This window comes from Pelophylax lessonae, assembly GCF_965119305.1.
Source record: "Pelophylax lessonae genome assembly, chromosome: 1".
NCBI lineage: Eukaryota > Metazoa > Chordata > Amphibia > Anura > Ranidae > Pelophylax > Pelophylax lessonae.
In genome coordinates this window covers 355,580,656-355,593,845 of record NC_138768.1, presented here as the reverse complement: position 1 = coordinate 355,593,845, position 13,190 = coordinate 355,580,656, and the positions used below count along the sequence as shown (strand labels likewise).

The window sequence follows — 13,190 nt, the reverse complement described above, 5'->3', positions numbered from 1 at the left end:
GATGAACAAAAGAAGACCATCACAAATATACTAAAACGCAATGGGGTTTAACTTATAACCACCACATATACTAACCATATAAAAAAAAAAAAAAAAAAGGACTTAATCAGTATAAAAGGTCACAATGAAAAAAAAAAAAAAAAAAAAAGGAAAAAAAGTGTCAAAGTACATACCCCTCTAGGCCTAAAAGAAGATTGACATACCTGATGTATCTCTTATGGTCAATGCCTCAGACAACATTCAGTTGCACTGCAATATGCGGTTCCATTAGGAACCAAGGCAACTTTAAAGCACCAAGAATTTGTTTCTTTTTTAAAAAGGATTCTCAGGTTAACATATTTCGTTGCAAAAATCTTAAACTCCTAGAGCAGCCCTTTTTCAACCAACGTGCCTTCAGGGGTGCTTTGGTACAATGCCTAAATATTGCCAAAACGTTGTATACAAACCAGCAGGTGGAGGACGCCTGCCTTGTTGTCAAGCAAAACCATGTGTTGTCATTGTGCACTATTACACCCTTCTAGCCACCAGCATCCTAATAACCAATGGCATTATTGATTGAGAAGGAAAAACGCTGGGTGCCTGCACAGCAACCTTGGTTGCCCTTCCTCTGCCCCTCTCCCCCATCACTGGTGTCACATTAGCTGAGCGAGGGTGAGAAAGAGAAGAGAAACATTGAAATACTAGCCAGTACCAGTGTGCAAAAGTGTATTTGCTTTGAAAGAATAAATCACCTCTAACAAAGGTCATGTGTGTGGACCTGTTATGTAAAACTATTAGTTACATTTTTAAATGAAGTGCCTCAAGACTGTACATCATTTTAAAGGGTGCCTTGACTGGAAAAAGGGTTGGGAAACACTGCTCTAGATGGCAGTGGGATAAGCATATACAATGCTATGTGTCTACTTCTAGAAATCACCCAGATCTGATTGTAGTGTCTTAAAGCCCAACTCCAGCCAGAATTGTTAGAAGTTTATTGTAAAAAGGTAATGGGCCATACACACTATACAATTGTCTTTAGATTTTTTTCCTTCAGATTTACCACAACCATATAATACGAGGTCAAATCTAAACACTTTCAATAAGTATGCAATCAGGACGGCCCTTGCACTACATAGTTGAAGGTAAATCTAAAGGAAATCTAACAACAAAAGTTGTATAGTGTGTATCCAGCTTAATTGTCGCTCCTCTGCAAAGAAATCAACCTTTAGCCATCATTTCCATTTTTCATGCACTTAACATTCACAACTAGTTCTCTATCCCTGCTCTGTTTGCACTCGACCTGTGTATGTTACATGGCATCATAACTTAGGAAACTGACACGGGTCGCATTTCCCCCTACTTGGAGGAGTGTGCCTCATGTCATGGTCACAGATCAAGGGCAGAGAAAACCGCTCCGATGATGCAGTAATCCCAAAAACATCCAAGAACAGGTGCAGGCAAGGATCTGCAATCCAGACAATAGGTGTGTGCAAGGAGAAAAAGCCGCACTCCGAGTTGAAGATGAAGATGAATAAAAATCTATTTGTATAAAAAAAAAAAAATGATAAAAACATCTCAAAGTACATCCATAATAGCCAGAGACACAGGGGGGGGGGGGGGGGGGTGCACAGCGGTTGACGCGTTTCACGGAGTGCGGCTTTTTCTCCTTACACACACCTCATGTTATGCCCCCTTCTATGGCCAAGTAGGAACGGCACAGTACTGTCATGACCTGCTCACATCAGTTGATTGACAGCTATGGCAATAACTGACAGTTGTGCTCATGGGAAATTTAGTGCTGTACAACATGACGAATGTTCGAATGGAAAGAAAGATTTTATCAGGTGCAGATTATTAGGTCATTTGAGAAATCTTAAATTTACAGAAAAAAATTAGGCGAATATTTAAATAACATACAGCTGTGGTTAAAAGTTTACTTTAAATGTCTGCAGTCACTTTGGGTGACCATTTATTTTTAGATGATACACAGGAGTGGGAGAAGCACACACAGTTTTTATCTCCGTAATTATGATTTCCACTTAAGAGCCATAGGTACCTCACAGACAAGAGATGGTATAAATGGTTTACTGAACTAAGCCCCATACAAACCACCATCTGATTAATCAAGGTGGTGCACACAGGCCTATTTCTGGCGTCTTAACTCACTTCTCACCTGGCTAGAAAAGTCCAGCGCAGAGGAGTGATACCCAAACTCCAGGACATGACACTATCTGCATGGCACTTTGCATGTTTTCCTTGTGCTTATGTGTGTTTCTTCCCACTCAAAAGACATTTTAGTAGGTTACTTGGATCCTGTCTAAATTGGCCCTAGAATGTGTATGAATGCATGCAAGATAGTGACCTTTGATTGTAAGCTGCTTGAGGGCAGGGACTGATGTGAAAGTACAATAAATAAAATGCTGCATAAAATGGAAATAACAAAAGAAAAAAAAAAAAACTGAAAATGGCTCCTGCAGAGGAAACTGCTGCCCAATTGGGCACATGTAGAGCAGAAATAAGGGATATAGCAACTGTGTATTTCTGATGGACAGCAGACAGTAAAATGCTTAGCCTCAGATTATATGATGCAGCACAATGCACAACTGACTTATGCAAGAAACCAATTCAAAACATAAGGGAAACAGTTTTAACATGGAATTAGGGAGAATCGTGCAGCGCCCAGGGCTGTTATTCAATATATTATGAAGCTGAAAAATCCTAAGTAGAGATTGAAAGTAATGAAAATATTTAAGAGGAGCTAGCATTGTACTATGGAAAAGATTTCCAACAGTTGTGTAGTTTACAATAGCAGTCCCCAAAGACAGATTATAAACCCACTGGAAGTAAATATTCATGCTAGAAATAACGGACAACTTTTCAAGCCTTCAGGGCTTATTCAGGACGCAGAGCATGAGTTTTCATAGATTGAGGTGCTGTATTAGGCAGCCCTTTTAAAAAGATGAGATGAAATGAAATGCAAACAAAAAATAGACGTGGTTTGCATAACAGGGTAACATTCATTTAGGAGAAGCACTGGGGTGCCATTCCCCTTACCCGCAAGCACCTTACCGCAATATGTACAGGCCTTTAAACATTGGTTTTGAAAAGCTTTGAGAAAAACATCACTAAAGTATACAAGATACCCACTGTAGTTTATTAATACTGTTTAACTTACTTGTTTATGCATCTCAATATTTAGGCCATAAGACATCTCATAATACTGAAAGAGAAAAAAAAAAACAAACATGAATTTATTTTCCAGCTAAATCTTTTTATACATACACACACACATATTTATATATCATTTTTTATTAATCACACACACACACACACAGCTCAAAAAAAATTAAAGGAACACTTTTTAATCAGGAGTCAACTCAACTCCTGGTTTATTGTTCTGGTTAAGTAGCAAAGGAGGTTGTTTAACACTAAAAACAGCTGAAATCGATTAACAGGTGCACTAGATGGGCAACAATGAGAACCTCAAAAACCAGAATGGTTTTACAGGTGGAGGCCACTGACTTTTTTTTCCCTACTTATCTTTTCTGACGGTTTTCACTAGTTTTGCACATACCTGGACCCTATAGAGGTTGCACAGGCAGTCCAACTCCTCCAGGATGGCACATCAATATGTGCCATTGCCAGAAGGTTTGCTGTGTCTCCCAGCACAGTCTCCGGAGCATGGAGAAGGAGATTTCAGGAGACAGGCAGTTACTCTAGGAGAGCTGGACAGGGCCACAGAAGGTCCTTAACTCATCAGCAGGACCGGTATCTGCTCCTTTGTGCAAGGAGGAACAGGATGGGCATTGCCATAATCCAACAAAATGACCTCCAGCAGGCCAATGGTGGGAAAGTCTCTGACTAGACAATCAGAAACAGGCTTTATGGAGGGTGGCCTGAGGGCCCGACGTCCTCTAGTGGGCCCTGTGCTCACTGCCCAGCACCGCTGAGCTCGATTGGCATTTGCTATTGAACACCAGAATTGGAAGGTCTGCCGCTGTCACCATGTGCTTTTCACAGATGAGAACAGGTTCACCCTGAGCACACGACAGACGTGAATGGGTCTGGAGAAGCCGTGGAGAATGTTACGCTGCCTGTAACATCATTCAGCATGACAGGTTTGGTGGTGGGTCAGTGATGGTCTGGGGAGACATATCCATGGAGGGACGCACAGACCTCTACAGACTAGACAATGACACCCTGACTGCCATTAGGCATCGGAATGAAATACTTGGACCCATTGTCAGACCTTATGCTGGTGGAGTGGGTCCTGGGTTTTTGAGCAGTGTGTGCGCATATATATATATATATATATATATATATATATATATATATATATATATATATAAATATATACACATACACACACACACACATACATATACATATACACATACATACACTTTCATACTGTGTATACAAAATAATTTCACACAGTATATGTACACGAGTACCTACTATATAATAAAGAGGGGGGGGGAAGAGAGAAGTACATACCATAACATAGTGCCTTTGCATTTCTGTCTTTTCACTTGCCAATTTTTCACATTCCAACTTAAGGCTGAAATTAAAGAAAAAAATAAAAATTAATTAAAAAACACAATCATGGATAAGATCTAAAGTGCCTGAAAAGGACTACATTTCATCCCATCACACAGATTTTCTCCTAAAGCATATATAAACAAAAAAACAAACATTTAGTATATGGCAGCCTACCAGTCCTTCGATATGGTGACCTGATTCCTCCTCCGCACCCCCCCCCCCATGCTTTTATTCGTATATATTGTAATCCAGTAAACAACAAACACTCCCTGTCCCTGGAAGGCTATGCACATTTTCTATTTTATCTATGGAAGAATCCATGGTTACCCCCCAGGCTGGTGGAAGGAGGCAGTGGACAGAAATGACACTTCGTACCGAGACAAGTATGCTTTGTTCGTATCTGAGGTTTACAAACCACTTTAACTCCATCAGTAACAGTTTTGTGACGTTTTAACTGATCAGTGTAAAAAAAAAAAAAAAAAAAAAAAAAAATTACACCCAATTTTTTCTGCACACAGCAATTGATGTGAACTGAATAAATAGGACATAAGGACAATGCTTTAGGCAACACAGACCAAAAGAAACCCAATTGGGCTGGTGTGAACGAGCTCTAAATGACTTCTCACATATGCATAAAGGAAATGGAGGGGGCGGTGGGTTACCTGCCTAAATGGGAATATGTATTATCTTCCATTTACTGAACAACCTCCAGCTTCAATCTTTTTACACTGCCTGTGCATCAGGATGTTTAACAAACAGTAACTAATTTACTATTTAAACAAAGCCTTATTACTGCTAAGCAGGTTCCTGAAGGCAAACAGCTTTGACTCATCTGGTGTTTTCAACTCAAGATTTTGTTACAAAATGAAGAGCAAATATTGACAGTTCTCAGGAAGGTTGGGAATAAATACACAGGGTAAAAAAAAAAAAAAAGTTGAGTTTGAATGGGACAAACCATTGTGGAAAGAACAGTGAGGAGAGGGGAGTACAACACCACCTGCTGGCAATAAATATGAAGGATGGGAAAATAACACCACCACAAAACACTTCATCCATAACTAAAGAAAAAGACAGGTAAAAATGCAGAATGTATTTAACTCCTTTATGGTACACTAAAAATTTACTTCTCAAAGAAACAAAATATTAAAAAGTTTTTATCTGCAGCAACCCAATTCCTTGTTATAAATTGGATGGATGCTTTCATAAAACAGTTCCTAAGGATATATAGTATGCCCGTAGCTATCAACCTGTCCAGAGTAGAGCCTTGAATACATCATCTAATGATCTATTAACAGACATGAAGCTCAGCATACCAGCTCTAAGTATGTGTACACAATCACAAGGAAGACTGAAACAAAGCATACCAATATTTGCACTGTAGCTTTTAAACCATAAAATCGAAAGCTTCTGTCACAGCATACCAAAAATAGACTTTAGAAGACCAAAAAAGTGAACTTTTATTTTAGCCAAAAATCAATCAAGTTTACACTTTTTCCAACCAATGCAATAAATATACACTTTGAGACCTTGAGAGCCAGTTCACACTGGGGCGACTTGTCAGGCGACTTGGTCGCCTGCCATAGATTAGCACAGGACCCGTTCTAGCGACACAAGTTGCTCCGACTTAGAAAAAGGGTCCTGTACTACTTGGGGGCGACCTGCATTGACTTCAATGATATGAAGTCCGTGCATGTCCCTTCACAGGTCGCCCCGGCAAGTTGGGTCGCCCCTATGTGAACCGGCTCTGAAGGGCTTCCAAGTCATCTTGACTATATTAAAAAAAATTTACCTTTTTTAATAAAGAAAAAAAAAATGATTTAGACATTTTTCTGCAAAAATCCTCACCTGTGATACTGAGCTTGAAGAAACTGGAATTCCTCCTTAATCCGGTCTAAGGACTCAGGGATAGTAAATTTAAATGGCTGGCCTGCGGCCTGGTGTGGTGTCTAGAGGACCAAAAGATAGGAATGAAATTAAATATATATTAAAAAACAAAACACACACAACTTCAATACAACTTCCACTTGAATGATACTCAAGGCAGAGCAGACATAATACCCTGCAGTCTTATTCCCACAACAGTTTCATAGAAGCCACCAAGAAATGTTTCCATTTGACTTGCCAAGCAAAACACAATGCAGATTAACTCATCCAACTCCAGAATGAATACATCCACAAGAGACACAGCCAGTATTGTTCTGTGCTTGACTGGAGGAGGAATAGGTGTAACGCATTGTTAGAAACTCTATTAATCAGCCCAAAAAATATACATAGCAACCAAAACATCAGTACAGACAGCAGGCCTCACCTGCACGGATAAATATAGCCACACACCTAATGACTCAATAAACCGGCAATTATATTAATCTTGTGTGACAAGTCTAACTTCTAACAAGTGGCTAACTGGGCCAAAAGTAAATAGGACTTTATGACAAGGCCCATTATCATTGAATAGATTAATAAAAGCACACAGGCCACATTAGATGACAAAGTAAACCTTTCCTCTTTAAAACTCTAAAAACCTGGCTGTTGTCCTTACCATAGAAGCATTGAATCAAATAGAAATGTGCATTGTGTGTGACTAAATGGATCTATTACTGCTAGAATTTAAAGCAAAGGGTCAATGTTAAGGCTGTTCTGTTTGATGCAGCCAGACACATATTTTGCATCTTTCATATATCATTACTGAAGTGTAAAGAACAGCAGTGCAATACAGTACACTAATAGCAAATGATAAAGCTGCTATAAAGAAATCTAGCATTTTGAAATCTAAAATCTCTTTACAAAATTGATGTGCAGATTCAGTGGGATAATGTTACCAATAAAAACTTCAATTGCAAATACGTTAGCCAGCTAGTTAAAAACAAAAAGAAGCCATGCAGCCAACCTAGAGGTCAGCAGACAAGCAACGGACTGATCACCAAGCAGTCATATGGCCTATCCATATCATTTCACATCAGCTTATTTCAACTAAAACCAGGAAGTGACATCTAAACTGGCAACCGCAAAAACAGAAAAAAAAAAAAAAACAACACACAGTAAACCCATCAACTTAGAGTTAAAAAAGAAGTGCAATAAAGACAGAGCATGTCAGACCCCTTGAAGAGGAGGAAAATTGGTGGGTGGTATGTGGCATATATAATGAGGCTTTCCCAGCTTCCTCCTCCCAACAACTTGGAGAGCAGAACAGATGGCAGACATGTGGGCATGAGATTTATGTTAAACCACTGGCAGGAAGGGGGAAAAAAAATAATTGTTCACAAGCAAACAAACCACCATGCTTTCTTTCAACAACACATGACAACTAAACTAGATAATCCAAGACCCCAAAATAAAGACAAAGAACCATTAACATGTGATCAGATGAGACAAGTAGCCCCTGACCCAAGTCCACTATAGAATTCTGATTTGGCCTCATACATGGAGCAAATAAACACATGGCTTATACAGGCACTGAGCTTTTTTTTTTTTGTTCAGCCAGTAAAAGCACCTCTATATTTAGACTCTGGGGTTGATTTACTAATACTGGAAATGGGAAAATCTAGTGCAGCTGTGCATGGCAGCCAATCAGCTTGCTCAGTAAAGCTTTGACAATAAAACCTGGAAGCTGATTGGTTTCTCTGCACTTCCCAGTTTTAGTAAATCCATCCCCATTGCACACATAGGGGGAGATTTACTTAAACTGAAGAGTGCAAAAATTTGATGCAGTTGAACATGGTAGCCAATCAGCTTCTAACTTCAGCATGTTCAATTAGGCTTTGACAATAAATGCTTGAGGCTGATTGGTTTCTAAGCAGAGATGCACTCGATTTTGCACTCTGCAGTTTTAGTAAATCAACCCCCATTGACATTTACAGGGATATTGGAGTAGGAGTGTTTACAGGCAGAAACAAAAATAAAAAACACCAAATCACACATTCTTGACTTAGGCCCCTTTCACACTAGTGCGACTTGTCCCGCAATTTTGGACCGCAAAATCGCATGACAAGTAGTTTTCCATTATTTTCAATGAGCCCCATTCATATCAGTGCGTTTTGAAGTCGCACCGACTTCAAAGTAGTTCCTGCACTACTTTGCCACGATTTTAATGCATTTTGAGGCATATAGCCTTGTCATTGCTTTCAAAATCGCGGCAAAATCGCGTCGCATTAGTGTGAAAGGGGCCTTAGAAGAAAATACGATGTACGTGCCTAAACGTTAGATGAATCAATGCATTCTAATAGCCAGAACAAATATTCTGGTCAGTAGAATGCATTTATGCCTGGGGTCCTTTTTTCGACACCGTATTTTCCTGCCAGCCACCCTGGCGTCCAGAGGGACTCTTTCAGACACCCCGTGCAGGAGGCCTTAAGGTGCAGTCATTACAAGCTCACATCCTCCAGCTCCTTCAAACCAAATCAGAAATCCTATTAACTAAAACACTTATTTCTCCAATTTAACAAACAATTGTTCATCCAGATCCCTATTTGCATCTCTGACAACCCTTGCTTTTCACCAGCTCCACAACAAAACATGCCAGCACTGGTAGCCTCCACCAGGGGGAGCGGGTGACAACACAAAGTGCAGAACTGGGATCCAGTTGTCACCTCAAAACAGGAAGCAGCAGGCTTACAGGGCAATGTGTCAGCACTAGTATCCTCCACCAGGGTGAGAGGATGACCATGCAAAAAACAGATCTGGTTGTCACCCCATAAACAGGAAGCAGCAGCTTTACAGGACAATGTATCAGCAATAGTAGCCTCCACCAGGGGAGTGGGTGACAACACAAAGGGCAGAATCAGGATCCAGTTGTCACCTAATAAACAGGGAGTAGCAAGTTTAAAGAACAAAGTGTCAGCACTAGTAACCTCCACCATGGGCACAGGTGACAACACAAAGGGCAGAATCAGGATCCTGTTGTCACTCAAAACATAAAGTAGCAGGTTTAATGGGGAAATGTGTCAGCACTAGTAACCTGAACCATGGGCACAGGTGACAACGCAAAGGGCAGAATCAGGATCCTGTTGTCACTCAAACATAAAGTAGCAGGTTTAAAGGGGAAATGTGTCAGCACTAGTAACCTCCACCAGGGGTGCAGGTGACAACACAAAGGGCCAAATCAGGATCCAGTTGTCACTCAATAAACATTAAGTAGCAGGTTTAAAGGCTAAACGTGTTAGCACTAGTAGCCTCCACCAGGGGCGCATGTGACAACACAAAGGGCAGAATCAGGATCCGGTTGTCACTCAAACAAAGTAGCAGGTTTAAAGGGGAAATGTGTTAGCGCTAGTAACCTCCACCAGGGGTACAGGTGACAACGCAAAGGGCAAAATCAGGATCCAGTTGTCACCTAATAAATAGGAAGTAGCAGGTTTAAAAGGGAAATGTGTTAGTACTAGTAGCCTCCACCAGGAGTACAGGTGACAACGCAAAGGGCAGAATCAGGATCCAGTTGTCACCTAACAGGAAGTAGCAGATTTAAAGGGGAAACGCGTTAGCACTAGTAGCCTCCACCAGGGGCGCAGGTGACAACACAAAGGGCCAAATCAGGATCCGGCAGGAAGTAGCAGGCTTAAAGGGGAAATGTGTTAGCACTAGTAGCCTCCACCAGGAGCGCAGGTGACAATGCAAAGGGCAGAATCAGGATCCAGCAGGAAGTAGCAGGTTTAAAGGGGAAATGCGTTGATACTAGTAGCATCCACCAGGGGTGCAGGCGACAACACAAAGGGCCAAATCAGGATCCGGTTGTCACTCAAACATAAAGTAGCAGGTTTACAGGGGAAATGTGTTAGCACTAGTAGCCTCCACCGGGGGCGCAAGTGACAACGCAAAGGGCAGAATCAGAATCCAGTTGTCACTCAATAAACAGGAAGTAGCAGATTTAAAGGGCCAGAACCCTTGTGAGATGATGATCGGAAGATTTAGTAGATCCAGGTCCAGGGAACTCACCGGGTGTCTGCTCTGGGGAAACATGGCTCTCCCAGCCGCAGCTTTGCCCCTTGGCAGCTCAATTCTCGGCGGTGTGTCGGTAGGACAGCGATGTGATGAGCCTAGGCAGAGCCGCCCAGCATCCTCCTCCTCCTCCTCCTTCCTTTGTCTGTAGACTCCGGACAAACGATCACCGATATTCCCCACAAAACTTTCCCGGATAAGTTGCTGTTGAGAGGCACGCCAAGCAAATAAATCCGAAAGGCGGACTCGGTGGTCTGTATCCGAGAAGAGCCGGCGATCCCCCGGCAGATGGGAGGTCAGCAGTGGCTCGGGAGACACATGTGCAGACGGGTAGAGAGGATGCGGGCCCCACCAATACTCCGTACACATCCACAGATTGGGAAGAAATCTCCGATAACAATAACAGCACTTCTAACGGCTCCTCCCCCACCTTCCTGGGCACAGGAACAAAGTGGACAAAGCCCGCCGCTCAAACTTCTCTCAGTCACCGGGCGAACAAGCTCCGCCGTCGTCCAGGCCTCTGTCGGTGAAAGGGCCGCCGCTCGCTCCGTGCACACACACACGGGACACACCACCGTCTCGGGCCGCCCTCACTTTTCCACAACTGGTTACATTAACACGCGGTTTCACACTCCTCCAGCTAACCAGAAGCCGGCCCCGCCCAAGCCCATGCGAAGGCAATACCGCGTCGCCTCCAATCGCAGCGCCGCTAGCCCAACGTGGGGTCGTGACGTACGAGTACGCTGTGACCAATCGCGGCCTTCCCCATGTCGTTTCTGGGGACGCCTTTCACCCAGGCTGCTGCGAGCCAATGGGGACGGAGGGAGGCGGGGCCAACTGCCAGAATGAGTGGGATGGGCGGTGAGATGGAGAAGTAGCTGCCTGGCTGTCAATCAAAGTAACGTGGGGGGTGGGGGGGACGAGAGCGTCAAAGCGGCGTGTGTGTTTATAATGCTGAAATATATGCTCGGGTATTTCTAGGAGTATTTATATGGAGACCATGCTAGGTGCTTACATAGATGAAAAGAGACACGGCTAACTACACTCTTCCACATTCTTTTCTTGCCATGTCAATAGATTTGGTTGTATTACAGGTATTGTGATGGTGTATGCATAGTCTGCATATAGATCTATAGAAACATGGAGAGAGAGAGATCCTGCTATAGATGATGTACACTGCCCATATAAGATCAAATCATAATATTCAAACACTTGTATGTTTATTATAGGAATTATTCTCACTGGACACATTATTAGGTACACTTTGCTACTAACGGGTTGGCAGATCTGGCCCTACCATGGGTCCCGTTGGGTCCATTGGACCCAGGTGGCACTTTTATGGCACCTTTCCACTGCAAGTACCGGCTCAGCTCCACCCGGCACGGCTTGGCCCTGCTCGGTTAGTTTGATTTTGCACTGCGTGGTACGAGTCGGCACGTTTCAGAGCTGTATAGGCCAGTGATGGTGAACCTTGGCACCCCAGATGTTTTAGAACTACATTTCCCATGATACTCATGCACTCTCCAGTGTAGTTGAGCATCATGGGGAATGTAGTTTCAAAACCTCTGGGGTGCCAAGGTTAGCCATCACTGGTATAGGCTCTACTCGGCTCAGTTGGCTTATCCACTAAAGTAGTAAGTGGATAGGATTACAAGGATTCTCTGACCAATCAGTGGCTAGTAGTGACAAACAATTATGGCTGCATGCAAAGGATTGTGGGATATGATATCAGTACGGCCCACTTGGAACCCCAACCGAGGTGGTACTGTTTAAGCGAGCCGTACCATGTAGTGGAAAAGCGCCGCTGTAGCAAACCATACGGAACCGTCCTAACATGTACCATGCAGTGGAAAAGCACCAAACCGAGCCGTACCATGTAGTGGAAAAGCGCCGCTGTAGCAAACCATACGGAACCGTTCTAACATGTACCATGCAGTGGAAAAGCGCCAAACCGAGCCGTACCATGCAGTGGAAAAGCGCCATAGGGGCGGTAAATTGACGGCCACGTTTTTTCTCTCAGCAGTTTTGTGTTTCACCAGTTTGCAGCACATTACAGGCTGCATTTCCCCATCTCATACGGCCGCCCGTAGTGCAAACTGATGAGTATGAGGGGGCAGTACGTCCAGGGCAGCCATCAGAAATTTTCGGGCCCCTTACACAGCTTTAGGCCTGGGCCCCTCTGGGCCTGACCACCAACATTCCAAAGGGCCGTCCCACTGAATCGCCTACTGGCCATCCCACCAAGTCCTTCAGTGCACCCACTTCTATTTAACACTCTTATAACTTAATAAATTCAAATGAATCCAATCCATCAAAAAGACATCTCCATATATTCAGCAAAGGGACATCCCAATCCAAAAAAGAGACGGCCTCATATATTTAGCAAAGAGACACCCCAATCAAGTAAAGAGACGGCCTCATATATTCAGCAAAGAGATATCCCAATCCAGCAAAGAGACAGCCTCCTATTTTCAGCAAAGAGACAGCGCAATCCAGCAAAGAGACATCCCTTCAGCTGCATCGGCTTACTCTTCAGCCGCTATGTTTCAGCAATTGCTAGTTACTACAGCTGCAACTACTCGGTCTCCTTGGTTGGGGCCTGGGCAGCTGGGCCCCTTGGAACGCCTGGGCCCCTTACATGTGTATGGGCTGTCCCCCCCTGATGGCTGCCCTGAGTACGTCCCTCGCGTGATCATGGTGTGCCCAATGATGTCAGACATCAGCGCACTCCATCTCAC

At 43.2% G+C, this 13,190-nt stretch overlaps 1 protein-coding gene across 4 annotated transcripts in view; it reads right to left on the bottom strand.

Moving 5' to 3' along the window:
- Window positions 1-10,604, bottom strand: part of TLE1 (TLE family member 1, transcriptional corepressor) — a 90,446-nt gene extending 79,842 nt beyond the window's left edge. For all 4 annotated transcript variants that reach the window (XM_082265427.1, XM_082265428.1, XM_082265429.1 and 1 more), the window contains exons 1-4: window positions 10,450-10,604; window positions 6,367-6,467; window positions 4,477-4,540; window positions 3,155-3,199 (exon numbers count right to left, since the gene is read on the bottom strand). In XM_082265427.1, the coding sequence (XP_082121553.1) occupies window positions 3,155-3,199; window positions 4,477-4,540; window positions 6,367-6,467; window positions 10,450-10,473 (234 nt within the window). In that variant the 5' untranslated portion in view covers window positions 10,474-10,604. The remainder of the gene's footprint in view (window positions 1-3,154; window positions 3,200-4,476; window positions 4,541-6,366; window positions 6,468-10,449) is intronic.
- Window positions 10,605-13,190: the final 2,586 nt, after the last annotated feature.